The sequence below is a fragment of the Xyrauchen texanus genome, chromosome 42 (assembly GCF_025860055.1).
Source record: "Xyrauchen texanus isolate HMW12.3.18 chromosome 42, RBS_HiC_50CHRs, whole genome shotgun sequence".
Taxonomy (NCBI): Eukaryota; Metazoa; Chordata; class Actinopteri; order Cypriniformes; family Catostomidae; genus Xyrauchen; species Xyrauchen texanus.
Window position 1 is genome coordinate 12,901,806 of NC_068317.1, and position 23,860 is coordinate 12,925,665.

The window sequence follows — 23,860 nt, forward strand, 5'->3', positions numbered from 1 at the left end:
CATACAAGTGGTCCATCTCGAGCTAAACAATCTCTGGTCTGGAAAATGACTTGTTCTATTATTCCTCAACAGCAGTGAGCAGTGAGATGGTTAGGAGAGAGCAGGTCAGTCAAGAGCAAAGAGCCAATCAGAACAGTGGCCGTTGTCTGTCAAATCTTAAAGGAGGAGCAGCATCAAAACCTAGCATTTCTGACAGAGGGTGGAAAATGATGAAAAAATATGACTGTTTATTGTGCAAAAAACGTTACTAATACTATAAGTGAACCTCAAGCAACATAATAAAATAATAAAAAAGGCATGCAATGACCCCTTTAAAATTTGAATAAACATTGAATTCTGTGTAGAGTTAAAATAATATGAAGATTTTAATTAAATATTAAGACCCACTATACTGCTCCTTTCTTTCTTTCTTTCTTTCTTTCTTTCTTTCTTTCTTTCTTTCTTTCTTTCTTTCTTTCTTTCTTTTAAATTTATTATTTATTATTAATTTTATATTCATATTTTTAAAATATCAATTTGTTATTTAATGTATAATTTCACAATCAATTATTTAGTTTAATACTTTTTTAATTTAATTCATATTGAATCATTAATGTTTAATATACTTTCATATTATTTAATATTTAATAAAATATATGTATTTAAATTGTATTTATTTGAATTTATATTATGTATTATTTTAATAGTATTTCGTTATTTTATTTCTTTATTTCTTCACTTTTCTGTTTCTGTTGACGCAGGCGTGCGCAGATCGCCATCTAGTGTCCGCTCTCTGAACTCTCTCCAGTGTGGTTAGTAACGCAGTGACGCTGTTCCGTCGCCAAGCGCAACCACAAGCACAACAGGGCTTTCTTCTCGCTAACTTACATTATATATCTTCCAGTCCTGAACATTATTGCCGCCATTTTCTCTATTCAATGCTTTCTTGTATTCCAGCCTTAAGTTAACGGATACTTTTGTATTCTAGAGTCGTTGATTTTATCTTCTTTTCACGATAAAACTCCTCCGCATCATCCTGCTGTAATGGTAAGTAGCTTAGCCAGCTAACATTAGCTGATCTGATAGAAAACTGCTGAATAAATCACATGTGTGCGTGTGATTTGCGCAAGTTTACACAGATGCTTCCTTTTTGAGCTATAAAATCTCTGTCTGATCACTAAAATAAGCAATTTAAGGAAGTGGGGATAGTAAAGACAGACAGGAGCAGCATGACAACACCAGGTTGCAACGTAATCAGGCCATTGAAACCATTAAATGCAATGTTGCAGCCAATATCAATAAACAAGGTATTAAAGGTCTGTCTTAATGTTATAGGTAGTTTATAACCATCTAATTTTTGTATAATTTTTCACAACATATGGTAATCTCTCCACTTTAATCACATTATTAATGTAATTAATTAAAATGTTACTAAACTGTATTAATAAGAGGTACTGTATAGTCAATGAAAGTATTTTAACTACTGAAATGACTATGCATCTACATGGAAAAATCAACAACTGATAATTTGGAATGATATTTGAGACAAATGTATTTATATAACTTTATACATATTGTCCATCCATCCATATACATACATACATCATACATATATACATCCATCCATCCATCCATACATACATATATATATCCATCCATCCATCCATCCATACATATATACATCCATCCATCCATACATACATATATATATCCATCCATCCATCCATACATACATACATATATACATCCATCCATCCATACATACATACATATATACAACCATCCATCCATCCATACATACATATATACATCCATCCATCCATACATACATATATATATCCATCCATCCATCCATACATACATATATATATCCATCCATCCATCCATCCATACATACATACATCCATACATATATACATCCATACATATATACATCCATCCATCCATACATACATACATATATACATCCATCCATCCATACATACATACATCCATACATATATACATCCATACATATATACATCCATCCATACATACATACATACATACATACATATATATATCCATCCATCCATCCATCCATACATACATATATACATCCATCCATCCATACATACATACATCCATACATATATACATCCATCCATCCATCCATACATCCATACATATATACATCCATCCATCCATACATACATACATCCATACATATATACATCCATACATATATACATCCATCCATACATACATATACATCCATACATATATACACATCCATCCATACATCCATACATATATAAATCCATCCATACATACATACATACATATATATATCCATCCATCCATCCATACATACATACATATATACATCCATCCATCCATACATACATACATATACATCCATCCATCCATACATCCATACATACATCCATACATATATACATCCATCCATCCATCCATCCATACATACATACATACATACATACATACATTAAAATCGCCTGCCTAATATTGTGTAGGTCCCCCTTGTGCCACCAAAGCAGCGCCAACCTTCTCACCACAATTGTACAGAGCGGTTATCTGAGTTACTGTAGACTTTGTCAATTCAAACCAGTTTGGACATTCTCTGTTGACCTCTCTCATCAACAAGACATTTCCATCCACAGAAATGCCGCTCACTGGACATTTTTTGTTTTTGGCACCATTTGGAGTAAATTCTAGAGAGACTGTTGTGCATGAAAATCATCCCAGGAGATCAGCAGTAACAGAAATACTCAAACCAGCCTGTCTGGCACCAACAGTCATCCATGTGATTATCTAATCAGCCAATCATGTGGAAGCATTGCGGTAAATAAAATCATCCAGATACGGGTCAGGAGCTTCAGTTAATGTTCACATCAACTATCAGAATGGGGAAATATTGTGATCTCAGTGATTTGGACCGTGGCATGATTGTTGGTGCCAGATGGTCATGGCCAGCCCAATTTCCAGACCTGAACCCCATTGAATGGGATAAAGAGGAAGATGGATGGCCACAAGCCAAGAGCATGCCAAGACAGCATGCCAAGTTGCACGAAAGCTGTGATTGAAAATCAGAGTTATTCCACCAAATATTGATTTCTGAACTCTTCCCAAGTTAAAATTAATATTGTGTTGTTTAAAAATGAATATGAACTTTTTTCTTTGCATTATTCGAGGTCGGAAAACACCGCATCTTTTTTGTTATTTTGAGCATTTGTCGTTTTCTGCAAATAAATGACAATATTTTTATTTGGGAGAAATGTTGTCAGTACTTTATAGAATAAAACAAAAATGTTCATTAAAGAAATGTTCAAAACACATACCTATAAATAGTAAATCCAAAGAAACTGATAATTTTGCAAAAGTGATTTTTCAATAGCACTTAATTCTAGGGTTGCCTTTTTCATCCAGAAGAAGGTGCTGTTTCTTTACTGTAAGCTTTGTGGGGTAGAGCTCAAACTTGCCTGTGAAACACAGTTTGCCATTGAATGTATTCTCTGTTCTATCTTCCATAGGCTGATTTGGGGTTTAATGAGCACCATCAGAATGAGGTGATAAATTACATGCGATTTGCCCGCTCTAAACGGGTGCAGAGACTGAAGACCGTCGACTCCTGTTTCCAAGACTTGAAGGACAGCAGGTGAGAGGCTACACAAAGATGTCAAAGTTCCCCTGATCCCGTAATTTAGATATGTTTTCCAATCCATTAATTGGGTAGTTTTAGCAGTTACCCTCTGTTAGCTTCTGAAATGTTTTTCTTGGCCCTTATAGTTTTTCAGTTTTTGTCCATGTTAAAGGCTCATTGAGGAGACATACACAGTGGACGAGGTGTCTGACATGCTGGATGGACTGCAGGTTCTGGTGCGTGGAGAGGTGGAGATGGAACTCATAAACACAGCTCACACTAACGTGCTGCTGCTGCGACAGCTCTTTTCCCAGGCGGAGAAATTCTACCTGAGACTGCAGACTGACATCTCTGAGCTGGAGAACAGGTGAGGAGGAGGAACAAGGGAAATGGAAGGGTTAAGTGGGAGAGAGTTGTTTAAGAGTGCTAGCGTTTAGCGCAGCACTATGCCATCAGTCGTAAGTGCAAACTAAGTCAGTGGGCATGGCCATGAAATTTAGTTTTTTCATGCAAGCATGCACTTAGTCTATGCGCAAGTAGGTTTGGCGAAATTGTACATGCAAATGGGCTGGATTAAATGCAATTTAATTCTAAGGCTTTCTCCGATTATTGTTCCACCATCTGCATCCTGTAGTTCATTCCATCAATCACCAGTGATATAAGCCAAGACAGCACATTCAAAAGCAGTTGGTAGTGTAAATGGACTGTATGCAATGAATTAGATGAATTGAAAATGATGTTCTTTTGTGTATTAACTTTGATGATTTTCAGGCATATTTCTATGACAGTGACACACTCGTTTTATATGCATAGGAAATATGATTCTCGTCAGAATTTGTATGTAGGCTCTATTAAATTACAGAGAATATAAGTACAATTAATCATATTAAATTGATTTAGATTTTTAAAAATTACATTAATTTATTGAAACAAAAACTAAACCAAAAATATTTCTAAATTGAAATGACACTTTAAAAGGTATGAACATATAATCAAAATAACGAAGCGGTCAAAAAAAATCAAAGCCTACAAATTCCAACGCCTTTGGAGTGTCTCACTTTGGTTGGGTTGCGTCTGACTGGTTTCAGCATCTTGTGTGTAAATGCCATATTTATAAGCATCTATGTCAAGTTAAAAGTAGTTTGATACTTCTTGAAGCATTCTGTGACCCCTGCAATCCGATGTGCACCATCCAGCTGTCGATGTATTAGGGATGGACCTTTTCTAGTAATTTTGTGGTCGAGTACTCTAACCCACAAAAAAATTATAATTTGTTATTACCAAGAACATTTTCATTCATTACATTTTTGGGTGAACTATCCCTTTAATAGAAGTGGCCCGTCTCTGCTAAATCTAATAAGCTTCTGAGTTTCCCATACCTCTTCACATTTTCATTCCACCTTAAAAGCATATCGACATCCATTGGTTGCTGCAAACCAATGGGTGACGATTTTCTTTTAAGGTGGAATGAAAATGTGAAGCGGTACGAGAAACTCAGAAGCTCTAATAAGAGGTCTAACAAGAACCGAAAACCAATAGAGTAGAATTTAATAGGAATCAAAATATTACAAGTATTGCTACACTTGGGTTTGCTTGAAAGCACAGACGCCATCTTATCTCCTTCTCTCATCCAACAACTCGATGACACACATCCACAGTGCCCCGCAGTGGACTCAGTTGTAACTGCGAGATTGTCACGATTGAAGGTGGAGGCAGACACAGGATGAGGATCTAGTCGCAGCGGAGGTATTATTTAGACAACAAGGGTAATACAAAACATGAACAAAAGTAAACATCCACGATGGGAAAAAGGTAAACAAAACACGAAAGGCAAACAAAGGGTTAACATAACACGGGAAGCGTACACGGGGATAACAACGGAGAGAACAATGATGGAAGCATGGGAAACAGGCATCAACTTACAACAAAGACCGACAAGGGAAAGGAGAAACAGACACGGTTAAATACACGAACACAATGAAGACTCAACGAGACACAGGTGAGAACAATGAAGAGTGCAGGCAGTGAGAGAGGCCGGGAATTGTGGGAATTGCAGTTTTACGCTCGGACAGTGAGACTACAGGCGGACAACAGGGAAAACGTGACATGGAATGGGAGCGGTGACAGGTGAGACGGAAAACACGGAGCAGACCAGGAAACATGACATAAACGTGATGGGTGAAAACAGAGAACATAGGACAGACAACACCGGAACGTTACATAATCCCCCCTCAAAAGGACCGGATTCCAGACGGTCCTAAGAGACAGGAGGGAAAAACCAACAGGAATAAACAGATGTAGAGGGCGAGAGGGGCTAGAAGGGAGGAAAAACTAACAGACCAAAGAGGACACAAGGCACACAAAGACAGAGTAAGGGGGGTACAAGGAGCAATTAGGCAGTCCATGGGGGCACAAGGGGAAATTAGGCAGTCCACGGGGGCACAAGGGGAAACCAGGCAGTCCACGGGGCCCAAGGGGCAATTAGGCAGTCCACGGGGGCACAAGGGGCAATTAGGCAGTCCGTGGGGGCACAAGGGGCAATTAGGCAGTCCGCGGGGGCACAAAGGGAAAGGTTTAGGAGGCCAGGGAGGTATCGACCGGGCAGGGACAGGTTTCGGTGGTCTGGGAGGTGTTGCCCGGGCAGGGTCGGGTTTAGATGGCCCGGAGGCTGGCCGTAAGGCAAGGGCCGGTTCAGGGGGCCTGGGAGGAGGCCAAAGGGCTAGGGCTGATCCAAGGGGCCTTGGAGATAAAGCTGAGGGAGGCTCTGGGGGCTCAGGAGATGGTGCTGAGGAAGGCCTAGGAGGCGGAGCCAAGGATGGCTCAGGAGGTGGAGCCGAGGGCGGTGGCGCCGTAGGCAGCTCTAGAGGCGGAGGCCTGGAAGGCTCTGGGGACGGAGCTGAGGAAGGCTCAGGAGACGGAGCTGAGGAGGGCTCAGGAGACGGAGCCGAGGAGGGCTCAGGAGACGGAGCCGAGGAGGGCTCAGGAGGCGGAGCCGAAGGCGGTGGCACCGTAGGAGGCTTAAGAGGTGGAGCCGTAGAAAGCTCTGGAGTCTCTGGGAGCAGAGCCGTGGGAGGCTCGGGAGGCGGAGCCGTAGGAGGCTCGAGAGGCGGAGCCGTAGGAGGCTCAGGGGGTGGAGCTCTAGAAGGCTCGAGAGACTCGAGAGGTGGAGCCCTGGAAGGCTCGAGTGACTTGAGGGGCGGAGCCCTGGAAGGCCAGAGTGACTTGAGGGGCGGAGCTCTGGAAAGCTCAAGAGGAGGAGCTCTGGAAAGCTCGAGAGGCGGAGCCCTGGGAGGCTCGGGAAGCAGAGCCCTAGAGGGTTCGAGGGGCGCTGGCTGTTGGACGGTCCTGGCTGCTGACGCTGGCTCTTGGACGGTCGAGGCTACAGGCGCTGGCTCAGGGACGGTCGAGGCTACAGGCGCTGGCTCAGGGACGGTCGAGGCTACAGGCGCTGGCTCAGGGACGGTCGAGGCTACAGGCGCTGGCTCAGGGACTTCAGGGGCGACAGGCTCGCTCACAGTGATGTGCGTAGGCGTTGGCTCGCTCACCGTGATATGCGTAGGTGCCGGCTCGCTGACCGTGGCAGGCGCGGGTGCTGGCTCGTTGACCGTGGCAGGCGTGAGCTGGAGAGCGGAGGCTTTCCTTCTCCTCCTTCTCCGGGCGGAAGAAGTTGGCTGCGCTGGCTCATCGATCCGGGAAGGCAGGGGCTCAGGTTCGAGAGCCGGAAACACGAGGAGTGGTTTCTCGGGTGCGAGTTTCCTGAGGGTGAGACTCACGTACTCCCTCCAAGTGTGCTCTCCGAATTCCGGCGCTTCCCACCACTGGGCTGATGGTAACCCGCTCCGGTAGATGAGCTTCAGGGAAGCGTCGTCGAACCCGGTGTGGATGGCGACCGTGGAGAAGAGCCGTGAGTACTCGCAAATGGGAAAATTTGCATGGGCCAGTGTGGTGAAAACCGCTGCTAGAACCGTTCGGGGTCGGTCTTTATGTCACGATTGAAGGTGGAGGCAGACACAGGATGAGGATCTAGTCGCAGTGGAGGTTTTATTTAGACAACAAGGGTAATACAAAACATGAACAAAAGTAAACATCCACGATGGGAAAAAGATAAACAAAACACGAAAGGCAAACAAAGGGTTAACATAACACGGGAAGCGTACACGGGGATAACAACGGAGAGAACAATGATGGAAGCATGGGAAACAGGCATCAACTTACAACAAAGACCGACAAGGGAAAGGAGAAACAGACACGGTTAAATACACGAACACAATGAAGACTCAACGAGACACAGGTGAGAACAATGAAGAGTGCAGGCAGTGAGAGGGGCCGGGAATTGTGGGAATTGCAGTTTTACGCTCGGACAGTGAGACTACAGGCGGACAACAGGGAAAACGTGACATGGAATGGGAGCGGTGACAGGTGAGACGGAAAACACGGAGCAGACCAGGAAACATGACATAAACGTGATGGGTGAAAACAGAGAACATAGGACAGACAACACCGGAACGTTACAGAGATATGGTAAGATTCAGAAGGAAAGAACAATAAAGAGGTCTGCGTGGGACTGTTTTTTTCTATCCGTACCCGCCCACTCTCGCAGAATTTTGCTTTATGTTCACTGCTCTCTGCCCCTAGGGATTTTTATTCCGACCGCTCCTGTTACCACAACCCAGCCATACAAATTTTCAACAAATGTACTCAAAGAACATTTTATTTTTCTGTTAATGCTGTTATCGTATGATGTGTGACATGATGCCCATCTGACTTGCCTGATGTTGCTTTCTTAACTCTAAATTTACCATTTTCCCATCCTTTAGTCTGCAAATCTGACTCCTTGTTGCACTATACTATAAGAAATAAGCTGTAAAGGATAATTCGTTGAGTTTATGGTTCAGCATACAGTATTTTAAAGGTGTGGGCTTAATTTTAAGGCATATAGAAAGTTTTAGGCAGCTACAACAAGGTGTTCTACTTGCGACAGCAGTCTGAAGAAGAGGTAAGCGAAAGCAAGAGGCATGAAATGGAAGCAGTGGGGAAAAGAATCGAGCAGAAGGATTTGACTGGATTTAATAAACAAGTATGGTGGAATGATTGGAGAAGTGAGCTAGTTGGGTTGAAAAGTTTACAGGTGCCACCGTGGACTGACTGGAGGGCTAGAGGAATAGTTTAGAGGAATGGACCAGGGAAGGAGGACATTTAGTAGAGAAATTCAGCTCAGAACAGCATACTGATGAATTAGATCTGTAGACACAGAGGGACAGAGAGATGTTGTTGTTGAGGCACTTCAACATCGTGGTCCTTTCCAAAATCATCTGGGACTAGACTGGTAACAGGGTGGATACCGGTTTGGAGCTGATTAATAAATAACAGTATTTACACAGTTAACTGACCTTTACAAAATGTTCTTGATGTTGTAGCCTAATCAAATAATTGTACTAACAACCAGCACAAATGGTCATAATTTTGGGGAACTTATGATGTGGAATTAGAGGCAGAGTGCTTCATTTCACTCATGTTTTGTTTGTGAGGCAGGATCTGTCACTAAATTTGACCCATGCCCCCTCTGCTCCACTGTCAGATTCAAAGCCACATCCTTACCACTGCTCTGCCCTGGCCTCATGCAAAAAGGTCAACTAAAAGTCACACTTTCACTTTCAAAGCAGTCTTTGTTGATTTTGAAGGTACTTGAGAGTTGAGCAAGTAACATCACTCTAGAACGTCTGTAACGCCACAGTGATCTTAGAATTGTATTACATAATTATCATGGGTTGAGTACTCATACATACTCAAACTGGGGCAATTGCTGATTATGTCAGTATTTTACTTAATATAAAGATTGGAATCTTTTTAATAGATACCAAAATCATAGCCATTCAAGGGGTAGTTTCACCAAAATATGAAAATTCTGTAATTTACTCTTTTCTTCCGTGGAACACAAATGGAGATATTAGGCTGTAAGGCTGTCAAATTAAAATTAGAATATTCCTAGATTTGAAATAAAAATGTACATTCAAATGCAAAAACTGTGCTTTTGAATTTAAGATGTGTGCAAAGCACTGACGATGACTTAGAGGTGGTCTTTGTACATTACGTCTTGCACAATTATCAGCCTCTCGTAGCACAAGGGGCCGTTTACACAGAATGGTTTTGTGTTCATCTGTACTCCTTTCAAATTGTTTTTATATGTAAATGTGCTAGACAGACGTCTTTGATCATTGCTCCATGTTCAGCCGTTTTTTCAGCATCTTATGCAGGAGTGCCGATTTCAGATGCTTTGTAAGGTTAAAAGAATGTCCACTTTTAAAAGGTTTTTGCGTTTTGAATGACACCTAAGCAGTGCATTTTAAAACACTGTGTCAAGTTGAAAGTAGCTCAATATTGAATAGCGCTTATCAAGATCCCAGGTTCCGTTTGAACAGTTCCTATTGGCCCATAGGCTGATATACCATGCCTGAATTGACATTGAACATCACTGAACATCACAAACTGAGCTGAGATGCAATCACTCATGTAAACACAGTTTACCGATACATGGTGCTTTTGCAGAGTGTGCGTTTGCGGCTAAGTGTGTTTCATCTCCTTTACATACCTAGCCTCAAATAAACAGCTGTGTGTTTGTGTACCCCCCCCCAAGTACATCAGGGATGGGCCTCACACATAGTGGCTTACACACGGAAAACACCCATATCCGCACATCCTATGTGTTAGCCGCAATCTTATCAGACCACACTAACAACCAGCCAAAATTGTCATAATTTTGGGGAACTTACGATGAGGAATTAGAGTCAGAGTGGTTCATTTTACTCATGATGTTATATTTGTGAGGCAGGATCTGTTACTAAATTTGACAAATGCCCCTCCGCTCAATATCTAATAGTGCATGTCAAGATCCCAGGTTCTGTTTGAACAATTCCTATTGCAGCATTGGGCTCAGATACATGTCGTTATGGTGGTGAGGCTGAGTCTGGCCACAACTGAGTTTAGCTGAATACCACTCCTACCCATGGCCATGTCCCCCTAGATTTTCTTGGTGCCCCCCTGAAACTTCTGATGGCCCCATTGGACCAACAGTGAAACACGATCAAGTGGGACCCACCTAAGTGAAATGATCAAGTAGGAGTTGAGTGCCTGTGCTTGCACTGCTGTAGTCTGAAATAAAAGGCATTCCACATAAGGCTGACATTTCACTTTTATTGTATGGGGGAAAATGCAATGGTGACTGAAAATCAATGGTGACTGAAGCTAACATACTGCCTAACGTCTCCTTTTGTGTTCCACACAGATTTTGAACATGAGAAACAGTAGATGATTATAAAAGATATATATTTAAATTTTTTGGGTAAACTGTTGCTTTACATTATGTATTGTAGTATATGCAGTGGCAGAACATCATGAACTTCATTTGACCTTTTTTTTTTTTTTTTACAGTTTACAGAAAGCACAACACTGAACATCACAAACTGAGCTGAGATGCAATCACACATGTAAATACAGTTTACTGAAACATGTTGCTTTTGCAGAGTGGGTGTTTGCTGCTAAGTATGTTTCATCTCCATTACATACCTAGCCTCAAATAAACAGCTGTGTGTTTGTGTATGCCCCCTCCCAAGCCTCACACACATTGGCTTACACACACACAGGGAAAACACCCATATCTGCACGTCCTATGCGTTAGCCGCAACCTTATCAGACCACACGTATAGCCAGCCGGTGGAGAGATGTTTTGCCTACCACAAACTGTTTTCACAAGGAGAAGGAGAGGCTTTATTTTTCCTCTTAGAACCATGTAACTGACATGTATGTGTTCTTACTCTCTCATTCTCTTCTGACTCCACCTACAACTGAGAATCAGAGCAGGTGCACCTGCTATTGTGTCAGAGATGTTTCTTATGTGTGGCTTTGAGCTACGGTTAAATAAACTATGACTGCCAATGGTTAGATGTTCTCTGTGCGAGATGTGTGACTTTTAAATTCAGGAAGATTTCTCATGCATTTAAAGGGGCCATGTTATTTAATTTTCCTCAAATGCCACTTATAAAGCCATAAAATAGTCATAATTCAGTTCTTCATCCTTCAAAAAGAAGGATGCAGAGCAGGAGGTGCTACATGCACCCAGGAACGGCGCAAGGACTGATAGACTTACTCATGTTTTACTCTTATCTTTAGTGCATCTGGTGTCATCATCACCCTTTAGGTGTTAACGAGGGAATGTAAGCAGATATGTTTGTTCGTGTGTTCAGATGGATTCATCTGTCCGATGTCAGACGTTTTAAGAATGTATGGAACTGTTTTTGCAGCTTAGTATCGATAATTGTTTTCCCCAAAGTAAGTTCTGAGGTATGAAAGTTTTTTTCATAGTAAAACAACTTGAAAAATCAAGGGAAATTTGATTCTTTGAAATGTGAATCACACTCATCTATCTTGTTTGAATCATAGTGAAACTGTACATTTCTATTCTCTCACTGTCTGATTCTAAACCTGTTTTTCTTTCATCTTATTAGAGAGTTACTAGAACAAGTTGCTGAGTTTGAGAAGACTGATTTCAAACCTAACAGCAAGGTGAGCTCATTTCAGGTCCGGAAAGGACATATATCGGTCTGTGAAATGCATAGTGATTGAGTTGCTTTTTGACACTAGATATAGAAAAACATATAACACCTGCTGCCTGCAGAAACTCCTACACGCCTACACATTTTGCAGATTAAAGTGTGACATAGGCCTTCTTTGTTGAAAGCAAAATCAGTTTGCATTCTTGTCTGATTTTGATAGCAAATATAGACTGAATAAAAACACAACTTCCCTTTTATAATAAAGATATTGTTTTGGTGTTGTGGGGTCTGTTTGGTCATTTTCAGAGTTGAAGAGAAGGATTAGTTTCTGCTTTTAAGAAGTAAAGACAGCACTGTATTTTAAGAATGTTATGTCCTTGTAGGCTAACTTGAGCATCTGTTTTAATGCACTTTCAGGTAAATCAGGAACCCAATAAACCAAAATTAGCACCACTGAATGAAGGAGGTGTGTCTGAACTACTCCAGAAGGTAAACAAGACAAATAGTTTTGGCAAAATTTGATATATACTGTATGTATAACATAACCATTCATGTGATCTATAAGCAGGGTTTCCACAGTCATGGGAAACATGAAAATATATGTGCATTTTAAAATTGTGATTTCCAGACCTGGAAAAGTCAAGATTTCTTTTATGTAGAGTGAGTGGCCACTCAGAATGAATGCGTTAAAGCCAAAATATACTTTGGTTCTGGAGCAGCCTTTTAAGGTTACATACACAGATGGTTGGCGCATGTGTGCTACGACTGCTATGAGAGACTGGACTATTTATCTTGAGGAGTTTAGACCCATAAAGATGTTTTATAGTCCTTCAGACTCTAGTTATACAAATGCCGTTATCTCCTGCACATCCACTGTTGTTGTTTTCACCTTCAGTCTCCTGTTGTTTAGTGGTGGTTACATCTTCTAGTGCTTCTTTGTGACAGCAACGGTTCAGTTGTGAGTGATGCCACCTTGTGGACCCACTAATAAATGCAATTAATTCCAGGTGCGTGCAGTTAGGAAAATATGACTGCACGGGTTAAGTGCTCGAGTACTATGCTGATGACGAAATTTGCGTCAGGCTTCCTGTACGTGGATGTTCAGCGTTCTTATACTTATAAGTAAACTTTATGGTAATATAGATGTAATCTTTTGGCATTAGACGCAAGTCATAAATAGAACAGAACACAGATGTCTTGAGGTGTGTTTATTTAAAGTTGATGTTCTTTTTAACCTGACGCAACATCTAAAAAACACAGTGCTGCTGTGCAAGATAAATGGTCTGCACTTCTATAGTGCTTTTTTAACCTTAGAGGTTACCAAAGCGCTTTACACTGTGTCCCATTCACACACACACTCAAATCGAGTCAAGTCAAGTGGCTTTTATTGTCGTTTCAACCATATACAGTTAGTACAGTACACAGCAAAACGGGACAACGTTCCTCCAGGACCATGGTGCTACATAAAAACAACAAAGGACCAACACAGGACCATATGAGACAACACAACGAAATAAAATACCTATATAAAATACTTATATATACCTATATAAAGTGCATGTGCAAACATGTGCAAAGTACGGGACAGTACAACACATTTCTGACAATGAACAGGACAATAGACACAGTGCAGCGCCGACCAGTACTCAGTAGTGCAAAAAGAAGACAGTTTCTAAAAACGTAAACATAACATACTATGAGATAGTGTTCTATGCACATAGCAGTTATTGAGGTAGCAGACAGTTACAAGTGACAGTAATTAAAGTGCAACTCAGGTCACGTGTGTGTGTGTGTGTTAAACCAGTCTCTGAGTATTGAGGAGTCTGATGGCTTAGGGGAAGAAGCTGTTACACAGTCTGGCCGTGAGGGCCCGAATGCTTCGGTACCTCTTGCCAGACGGCAGGAGGGTAAAGAGTTTGTGTGAGGGGTGTGTGGGGTCGTCCACAATGCTGGTTGCTTTGCGGATACAGTGTTTTTTGTAAATGTGGCTCTGCCACTCATACACCAATGGCGGCAGAGCTGCCATGCAAGGCGCAAGCCTGCCACTGGGAGCAACTTGGGTTTCAGTGTCTTGCCTAAGGACACTTCGGCATGTGGAGTCGTGTGGGCCGGGAATCGAACCACCAACCCTGCGATTGGCAGCCGACCTGCCCTACCACCTGAGCCACAGCCGCCAAATGCTAAAGAAAATGAAATGACATGGCACAACGTTCAAAGATGTCTGTCTAGGACATGTTTACATAAAAAAAACTAATAAAAAAACAATACAGACAGATGGAAAAATTGCATTTGGAGAGAAAATTTGGCTAAAATGTGCTCGACAGTGAATCGTCAGAATGGCTCACAAATCAATCTGAATTGTTCATTAGCCAATTTGTATGAATCTAAATTATTTTTTAAAATGATCTTTTCTCTATCACAAATGCTCGGAAAGGTCATGGAAATTCATGGAATTCCATTGGTCAAAAAAAATGGTGGGAACCCTGTATAACTGATCAGTTAAGTTCACTAACCCACAAATCTGACATGGATGCATGTACTGTATATCAGTACAACTAACAGTGATGGTTGTTTCAACTTTTCATTTCATGTTTTCAGGAGATTTCTAGACTTCAAGAGGAGAAAGATAAATTGAAATCTAGACTACAAACTTTGGAATCCCAGGTGAAAAGAATTGACATTTATTCTTTTAGTAGACGCTTATATCCAAGCAACTTACAAATATAGAAAAGCGACTGTAGGCGTCTTTACACGGCCGAGTTAATCCTGCAGTTATAAAAGCCAGTCTAAGTTAAGCCTGCTCTTACCCACCTCAGAGCAGCCTTAAACTTTGTTTTTGTCATGATATAGCTTATATTTCATAATTTATTTTCATATTTAAGGTATAATTTCAAATTTTCATTCATTTCATATTTCTATATTCAAATATTTCTATTTAAAACAATAATCTCGTATCATGTATGCAATTGTAATTTCTGTGTAAATACATTTATGCCTGCTCTGAGTAGCATTAAACAGTCTGCGTAAATGCAGCTTCTGTGCCACCTTGGAAGTGTAAAGATTTAAGGTTTTAGAAAATACATTTGTAGACGTGATTCATGGTAGAGTTCGATTATAATTAATGCCTATATCATGGTTGTATTCTAGGCCATGAGTGCTCTAGACGACAGGTCCAAAGCAGAAAGAGCCTTGAAAGATCTTCAGAAGAACCAAGGAGATCAGCAGGTATCAAATTTATCACATGGTGATTGGGATTTAAAAATTTGCCTGTTTATCACCATGAAGCTTGTTTTTGTTTGGGTTGCTCTCGTTTTAGACTGGGTTTGTCCCTTTGTCAATCACCTAACTTAAAAAGACGTCAAGGCTTTTTGTGACTTCTCATATTTTGCTTGAGGTTTCATTTCTGACCATTTCCTTTATTACTTTCTGTTTGGCTTCGTGGAAACTCTGTGGTATGTGCTGTTTTATTTTTTTACATCTGCATGGCCAAACGTACAGTGTTGAGTGTCCTCTGTCAAGTTTACATGCTGCCGTGTGATGGCAAAATGTTCACAGCCTCTTTTTGTCTTTGTCAGTCTGCAACGTGTGCTCAGGAGATTGCTAATCTGGAAGATACAGTAGCAGCAATGCAGGCTGACTTCGAGAAGACTCTGAGTGCCAAAGTTGCATCTCAGAAAGACCTGCAAGACAAACTGGTATCTGCTAAACACGACCTGCTCCGTGTCCAGGAGCAACTTTCCCTGGCTGAGAAGGTACTGAAGATGGAATAGACCATTCTTTAACCGGTTATACATGCAGCTCAAGTGCAGCATGACACATTATTTCCCAACTATAAATAAATGGACACCCAATAGTGAACTTACAAGACATAAGTCTAACGTTTTGTGTCTTTAAATCATTTAAGGTATATGTTTACTAATCTGTGAAGCTCAATGTGTTGGATCAACCTTATCATGTTTCTTGCATGGTTATGTTTGTCCTTCAAGGAACTGGAGAAGAAATTTCAGCAGACTGCTGCTTATCGTAACATGAAGGAGATTCTCACGAAAAAGAATGATCAGATTAAAGAACTGAGAAAGAGATTACAGAGGTACACTTTTAGTTGAAATGTTATGACTTTGAACTCGTGTGAAATATCATCATAAAATAGTCATTTGCCAATTTGTTGTAATTTATTGCATAATATTTTCTTTTCAGGTATGAATCGGATGAGTGATTGTTTAAACTACAGGACACAAAGAGACTTTTAGTGGATACTAAAGGAAGTAAAGTTATTTTTGGCCTAGAAAGCTATACATATAAAAAAAAATCAGCAAGGGACCAAAGTATGAGTAACAAGGAGAAGAAGGGATTTTGTCATTTCTCATCAGTGAGACCAACATCTGACATACAGTATCACCAACATGTTGCTGTATGATTTAGTAGTTTTCTGTGCTTTAGAGATATAATTCAGACATGACACTACAATTGCTTATTTCTCATCACTCTGTATTCTTCAGTGTCTGTGGCTGGTTGCCAGAGAGGCACTTTATTCAAGTTCCTTCATGTTTTTGCACAGGAATATTGTGTTTTCTTTGAAGAAAAGATATGTAATGTCCAAGGCTTTGTTCCTATTACTTAGAGATGAATTTATCCTTGACACTTTGATTGTTTCTGGGTATGACAAATCTTTACTCTTTGTTCCAGATGACAACACATCTGTGCATCTTTTTCAGTTTTTGTTGTTTTTCAGATTTTATGCATAAGTTATTCTACTAGAAAGTTTAGCTGCTACAGCTAGAATAACCTGAGTTTGAAAAAATTGTAGATGACAACATTCCAAAGGATATATCTGTGAAGCCTGCATATAATGCATTATAAAGGTATACTTAAAGGGGTAGTTCACCGAAAAAAAAATATCTAATTGTTTACTCACACTCATGCCATCACAGATGGGTATGACTTTCTTTTTTTTTTTCAGAACATAAATGTAGATTTTTTATAAGAATATCTCAGATCTGTTGGTCCATACAGTGCAAGTGAATGGTGACCAAAGTCTACAGTGCTTTAATTTGGTCACCTTTGACTAGCCCGACCAGTAGGTGGCAATATGCACGAAGAATGTCAATCGCCAAAAAACAAAGAAGAAGAATGTAGAAGTGAAAGTGGAGATATATAGTAAAAAAAGGACGTAAATATTTATCTGTTTCTCACCCACACCTATCACATTACTTCTGAAGATTTGGATTTAAACACTGGAGACTTATGAATTACTTGCATGTTTCCTTTATTTGATTTTTGGAGATTCAAAGTTCTGGCCACCATTCACTTGCATTGTATGGACCTACAGAGCTGAAATATTCTTCTTAAAAATCTTTGTATGTGTTTCACAGAAAAAAAAGTTGAAAGTCATACACACCTGAAATGGCATGAGGGTGAGTAGATGATGAGATTTTTTTTTTTGGGTGATCTATTCTTTTAATACATTATAACTTATTCATAAAGCATTATAACACCTAATCTATTGAAGCTAAATAATTGTAACCACAGTTATAGTACATAATACATACCTACACATGGTTATACCTGTACATAAAATATTGTATATTTCTAATAATGCATTGTACTCTTAAAAGGCAGGGGCTTGGATGGGTAGATATTATAATTGTTGTTACAGTAATTTATAAAAAGATAAAGGATTACAATGTGTGTGTGTTACATGGCATTAAGAATAGTTTTATAATACATAATATACACAGAAAACCTGAAAAACACACACAGTAGAGACTTTACTGATATATCTGTGGTGGAATTTTGAAGAGTTTGTGTATGTCAATGTCAAAAATGTTGTCATTTTTTAATTTGTTTGACTATAGTTGGATACTGTCTGACTGTACTGTGTTATTAGTTATGTTGGCCCTCTGAATATTCCTTCATTTCTTTTCTTCATTCTTTTATTCTTATTCTGGCTCACACCACAGTGGGGTACCAATCCACAACCTTCATTATTATTATTATTATTATTATTATTTTGCTATTCTTTTTCATTTGGCTTTGAATGTTTTGAAATACCTTGTAAAATTGGTGTTCAATGTCAGAGGCTGTACTTAATTCTCTTTGAAAAGCTGAAAAGTATCTACATTTCAACACTAACAGACCAATTACACTCAGATTGCAGTCTTCACAACAGTGGAGACACTAGTGCTTTAAAATGTTTCCTGTATTGCACATTCATTATATATTTGTATGCTATTCACAGTATATTTTTGTAAGACCTGCATCTTTTCCCCAATCAGAAAGGATTGCTTGAACAACTGTTGGAGTGATATACTCTACCTTTGGTAGGGGTCTTTTATTGTGTGTAACCTTTCTAGTGCTGTAATATTAGTGTGAAAGTGCAATTGTTCACAAATGAGCTCATAAAGTCAGCTTTTGCAGCACTCATGGTCTGATTATGGTTTATTGCTGCTAAAACGACTCTCCTAGATTCTTTTGTAACTTTTAAATCTAATCACAGTTATTTGATCTCTTATCATTGTGACCTTAAATGCAGAGAATATTTAGCCTGAGAAGGACCACTTGTATTAAAATAAATGGTATACACTGGAAAGGCCAATATGGTGGATGGAGAAAAGAAAGTCTCGCCTTTCAGGTAAAAGAGCCAGTCATCTTTTAGAATGTGCTCACAAGAGCCTGCATGCACATTAGATAGACCAGCCTGAAAAATAGCATTTGTTTTGCGTAATCTTTGCTAAAGAAGCACAATTTATGATACCGATGTAGTGAGATTTTACTGCTGATTTGAAATGTGTTATTTGATTGTAATCTTCACCAACTGTTTTGGAGATTGTCTTTACCCATTAAAGTAGATTGTGGTCCCTTGCAGGTGCTGCTTGTATTCATAGAAAGTAGCTGCCCGGGAGAGTTCCAAAAATGTACACTAAGTGGACTGGCTCGCCTTAATTGCGACTTTGTTTAAATTATATCAAATTCAGATAAGATAACAAATTCAGTTTAGACGCGGTAATGTTTTCTTTTAGGCCAAGAACATCCACTTGCCTGAACATCATGTAAAAAATGACCAACCATAGTTCATTTTTTTTATGTGACATTTAAGGGGCAAGCAAATCTGAAATTGGTGGACGGTGGTAGATCATTCCAATAATTGCACAAAGCCTCCTTGCAGAGGTTTTACAGATAACGCTGAAGAAATTAGTCGAATATGTATGAAAACTTCTATTTCCATCTGTCCACAGATAACAATTATTCATAGACATGAAGTAGAATAAATATTGAGATCGTTTTTTGTCATTTTGTCAGTGGTCATGCTGTCAGTGGTGGTTTTTCTAAAGATAATGTTGCCTTAAAAGGTGCAAAAGATATGAATCTTAAAATAAATATTTAATTGGCATATTGAATTTGCTGATCTGGGTGCACTTGGCAATCATACAATGAAGTCACAGTTCTTTACAGTCATTGAACCTAAATATAAATGTAGTAGTGCAGAATGGAGCATAACAGTGTGTGCATGATAGTGTAATGTCCTGTAGTAAATAACACAATTTTGCAATTAAACATCAGTATATTTGCATATTAAAAAATTCTAAATAAATCAAAACAAAAAGTGTTCTATTGTTTTGTTTTTATAATTTAATACTGTTTTTCCATTATAAATTAAATGATCAGCATAACAATGTTAGTGTAAATTTGATATGAAAAATTTTAAAGAATTTTAGATGTACTTATATTCTTCTTATGTGTGTGTGTGTTTAAATATATATATATATATATATATATATATATATATATATATATATATATATATATATATATATATATATATATTTATGCTATGAGCAGAAAAAAAACTTTGAGAAAGTATAATATTTAAGTGTTATTATTATTGTGAGGGTTCATTTTAAATAATGAACTAATGATCATTCACATTATGTACAAAACTAACACAAGGTTAGCCAGTGGCTTGATTTTGATACCACAGCACTCCTAATATAGCATGAAGAGTGTGGTATAAGACCAAACGGCATCACCCCTTTTTAAAGTGTTTTTGGCATGGTATACAGAGTACCAGCGGTAAGCCCCTTAAAATGTTTATAGTGAAACCCTCAAACCCACAGTCTGTCTTGAAGTAACCCAGGAGAGCAGTAACATATGATCTGTGTACATGTGTGTGTGTGTGTGTGTGTGTGTGTGTGTGTGTGTGTGTGTGTGTGTGTGTGTGTGTGTGTGTGTGTGTCGTGTGTATGTGTGAGCATGTATTTATCACTTTGTGGGGACCAAATGTCCCCATAAGGATAGTAAAACCCGAAATTTTTGACCTTGTGGGGACATTTTGTCGGTCCCCATGAGGAAAACAGCTTATAAATCATACTAAATTATGTTTTTTGAAAATGTAAAAATGCAGAAAGTTTTCTGTGAGGGTTAGGTTTAGGGGTAGGGTTAGGTTTAGGGGATAGAATATAAAGTTTGTACAGTATAAAAACCATTATGTCTATGGAAAGTCCCCATAAAACATGGAAACACAACATGTGTGTGTGTGTGTGTGTGTGTGTGTGTGTGTGTGTGTGTGTGTGTGTGTGTGTGTGTGTGATAATGTTATGTAACTTCAAAAGTGCACTCAGTAGCTTTTTTCTTGTGTCATCTTGGACTTTCATTGACACTTAGTGGTGTGGATGCAGCATCATTCAAAATCAATCGAATTCAGTTATAGATGCCATTAAAGAAATTCAATATTCAGAGTCAGCCATAATTCATTTAATCCACGCGTGTCCAAGTGTCCAATAACAGGACGGTTACTGAGATTAAACGAGTCGTATTCAGCTGGTCATGTGATTCTAAACTGGCAGCACCCATGAGGGCGCCCCTGCCCCATGTAGAATAAAACCGCTTTTATAAGGTTACTGATATGAGTAGAGTCCTCATCTCAGGTGGGTGTTCATGATTTTATATACTGTTTTTTTTTTTTCTTTTCAAAATGACAATTAATTTCTTTAGGAGTAAAACCTTTTTTATGGGGGGGGAACTGAGTGGACCTTAAATGAAAGCACATCTATAAAATGTTGAAATGTTTCTCACAATGTAATAAAATTATAGCAATTATATTATTTCAGGATGAAGAAAAAAATCACAAAACTAATGGCACAAAAAGGCTTATTTCTTACTGCAAACTTTTCAAGCAAAATAATATAAATATACTGAATATATTCTAAGTTTATATTCTATAAAAAAAAAAAAAAGGATATCTACTGGAACAGAATTCAATTGGAATTCAGTTATTACCAAGCAAATTATTTCAAGGTACTGTCAAGACACAGTATTCTATACTTTGAGCATGAAACAAACTAACTGTCAGTTACTGAAACTTCAGTGTGTGATTTATGACACCGTTAAGGCAATGTCCATGTCTTGCGTGCAATGAGAATCCTAACTGTCATGTTGCTGGGGCGCTTCTGAAACCTTACAGTGCGAGACTTATGCACCTGGGAAATCATGACACCACATTTACTTTTTTTTTATGTGAACGTCCTAGAATGACATTACTGGTATAAAAAAAATGTCCGAGCTTATGCCTTATCATTAGCACATCAATTTGAGGAACAAATCTCAGCAGACACAGCACAAACAACAAGCAGGAAGTGGTTAGTTTCTGCTGTGCTACTCAAATTGTCCCCACTCAAATCTTTTTGTGTGTGTTTGCGTATGCGTGTGTGTGTGTGTGTACCGCTAGAATCTGAAGTGGGCAAAAACCTATGGTTATTATTTTTTCATCGTTACTGCGCTTGTGAGTTCCCAGTGCAACAGAGAAAGGCCCCTAGAACTCTGAGGAATTTTGCCATCACCAACTTCGTCATCTCAGTTTCAGTCATACATATGGAAGCTTTAAAGTTAGTTGCTGTACAAGAGGAAGCTCTCATGACTCATGCGGTTCCTGAGGCAAGCAATGCGATTTATACAATATACTTTATATTATCAATGTATAAAGTGACGAGTAAATGGACTTTCCACATTTCTCCTTTAGAACAGGAATTTACTAAGTGCAGTCTTTAAATTGTGAGGCTATCCCTGGTGTGTACAGCAGTGGTTTGGTACAAGGCTAAAATCGTTGTGTTTTCTGTGGCTAAAATTAACTTGCAAAAGCGAAAATGAGATTCATCAGTTTCTTGTTTTTAAGAGCCTGTTTGAAAAGCTCTTTGAGCCTAAATGTGTACCAGCAGGGAGTATCAACAGGGGTTAACTGGCCCATGCTATTTAGCCTTTAGGTTGATTAAATGAAATATAAACATATACAATAATTAGTAAAACTTCAAGTCATACATATAAGAATTCAGTTAATAATAGCTAAGCTCTGAAATGGCAAGCCCATGTCATATTAACAACTGTTATGACTGATGAAACAATTGGAACAATAAGTCATGACATGCTTGTATCAGAGACTGTAGAGAATGAGACGGGTCACTAGTAAATTGTAACGCTCAATATGGTGACTGTATTGGAAGTCCCATGTTGCAGTTAAAAGACCCAATCATATTTCATCAAGTCAGTTTTCATCAAGAACGTGCACATGCAGTAACAAAATTCATCGGAATAAAAGCTTGGTTTTTTAGTGTGATCTGAGAACAGTTTATTATATGATTGATGTCAGAATTCATTGCTGATTTAAAATATGTTATTTGCTTGTAATCTTGACAAACTGTAGATTTCGGTCTTTTCCCATTCAAGTAACTAGGAGCAGTACTTGTATTCATAGAAAATAGCTTCCCGCAGGATGCTGGGGATGTTATGAACAAGGCCGCCGAGTCACCTGATTTGCATTAAAGGGACTTGAGGGCCAATATACCCAAGACTGCTTGGTTCCTTAGATCTCTGTTAGGCAAACCTTCAATCTGTCTTCCTGTCACAGTCTGTCTCCCTCAGGTATCCCAAGACTCTTATTATGAAGTGTTTCCCCCAGACTACGTTAATTAGTATGCACTGCCCTCATCATTGCCATCTGTTCCTTATTGCTCTCACCTGTTTTCCATTCCCTCATTAGACCGTATGTGTATAAATACCCTCTAGTTTAGTTCCTTCTTTGTCAGTTCTTGTTTGTTGTTGTTTTTTTGAATTCCCGTTAGTTGTGTCACTGTCATCATGTTTATTAAAGTCTGCAAATGGATCCAACATCTCCTGTCTCATCTCAGCAACCATTCGTTACACTTCCAGGTCATATCAGGTGACAGATTTTTTTTCTGCAGAGACTTCTGCAGTCACACATAGGAGGACTAGAATTTTCATTGTCTTCATAACTCAGTTGTTATTAGAAACAGTTGCCGTTTTATCTCTGTCCGTTTGTGGTTATACCCTGTGCCAACATGAACAAGTTCTCATACCAGGTCTACTAATTGAATGAGTCAGTAAAAACAAGCCATGTGACCAGGCTTTCAGTTTAACTGTTGTGGATTAAAAGTGGCATAACGACAAAAGATCAATTTCATTAGACATCCCACAAAACCACATTGAGGGGCAAGAGTCTAAATCTTTTAACCTCACTCTGAGTATGAGATACTTTATATTTGACTTTGTCTGTTTATCACCAGAGGGCTATAATATCTGGAGAAAACTACCCATTATCATTAATTTCAGTGATGTCATAATAACGCTGATAGCACCACAAGGCACAATTCCGAATCCTTCACTAGAAACCAATTGAACT

The 23,860-nt window shown here is 39.1% G+C and overlaps 1 protein-coding gene across 1 annotated transcript; it reads left to right on the top strand.

Annotated features, from left to right (window-relative positions):
• The first annotated feature begins 826 nt into the window (after positions 1-826).
• Positions 827-19,351, top strand: LOC127635358 (leucine zipper transcription factor-like protein 1). The gene is made up of 10 exons (XM_052115331.1): positions 827-1,026; positions 3,513-3,637; positions 3,795-3,989; positions 12,124-12,181; positions 12,589-12,660; positions 14,770-14,835; positions 15,319-15,396; positions 15,747-15,923; positions 16,158-16,261; positions 16,369-19,351. The coding sequence occupies exons 1-10, from the start codon at positions 1,024-1,026 to the stop codon at positions 16,385-16,387; spliced, it is 897 nt and encodes a 298-aa protein (XP_051971291.1). The 5' UTR covers positions 827-1,023; the 3' UTR covers positions 16,388-19,351.
• Positions 19,352-23,860: the final 4,509 nt, after the last annotated feature.

Bases quoted from the DNA above. Each gene is read 5' to 3' on its own strand.
- LOC127635358 (XM_052115331.1), top strand. The intron at 3,638-3,794 runs GTGAGAGGCTAC...TCCATGTTAAAG, and splicing joins CAAGACTTGAAGGACAGCAG to GCTCATTGAGGAGACATACA. The intron at 3,990-12,123 runs GTGAGGAGGAGG...TCATCTTATTAG, and splicing joins ATCTCTGAGCTGGAGAACAG to AGAGTTACTAGAACAAGTTG.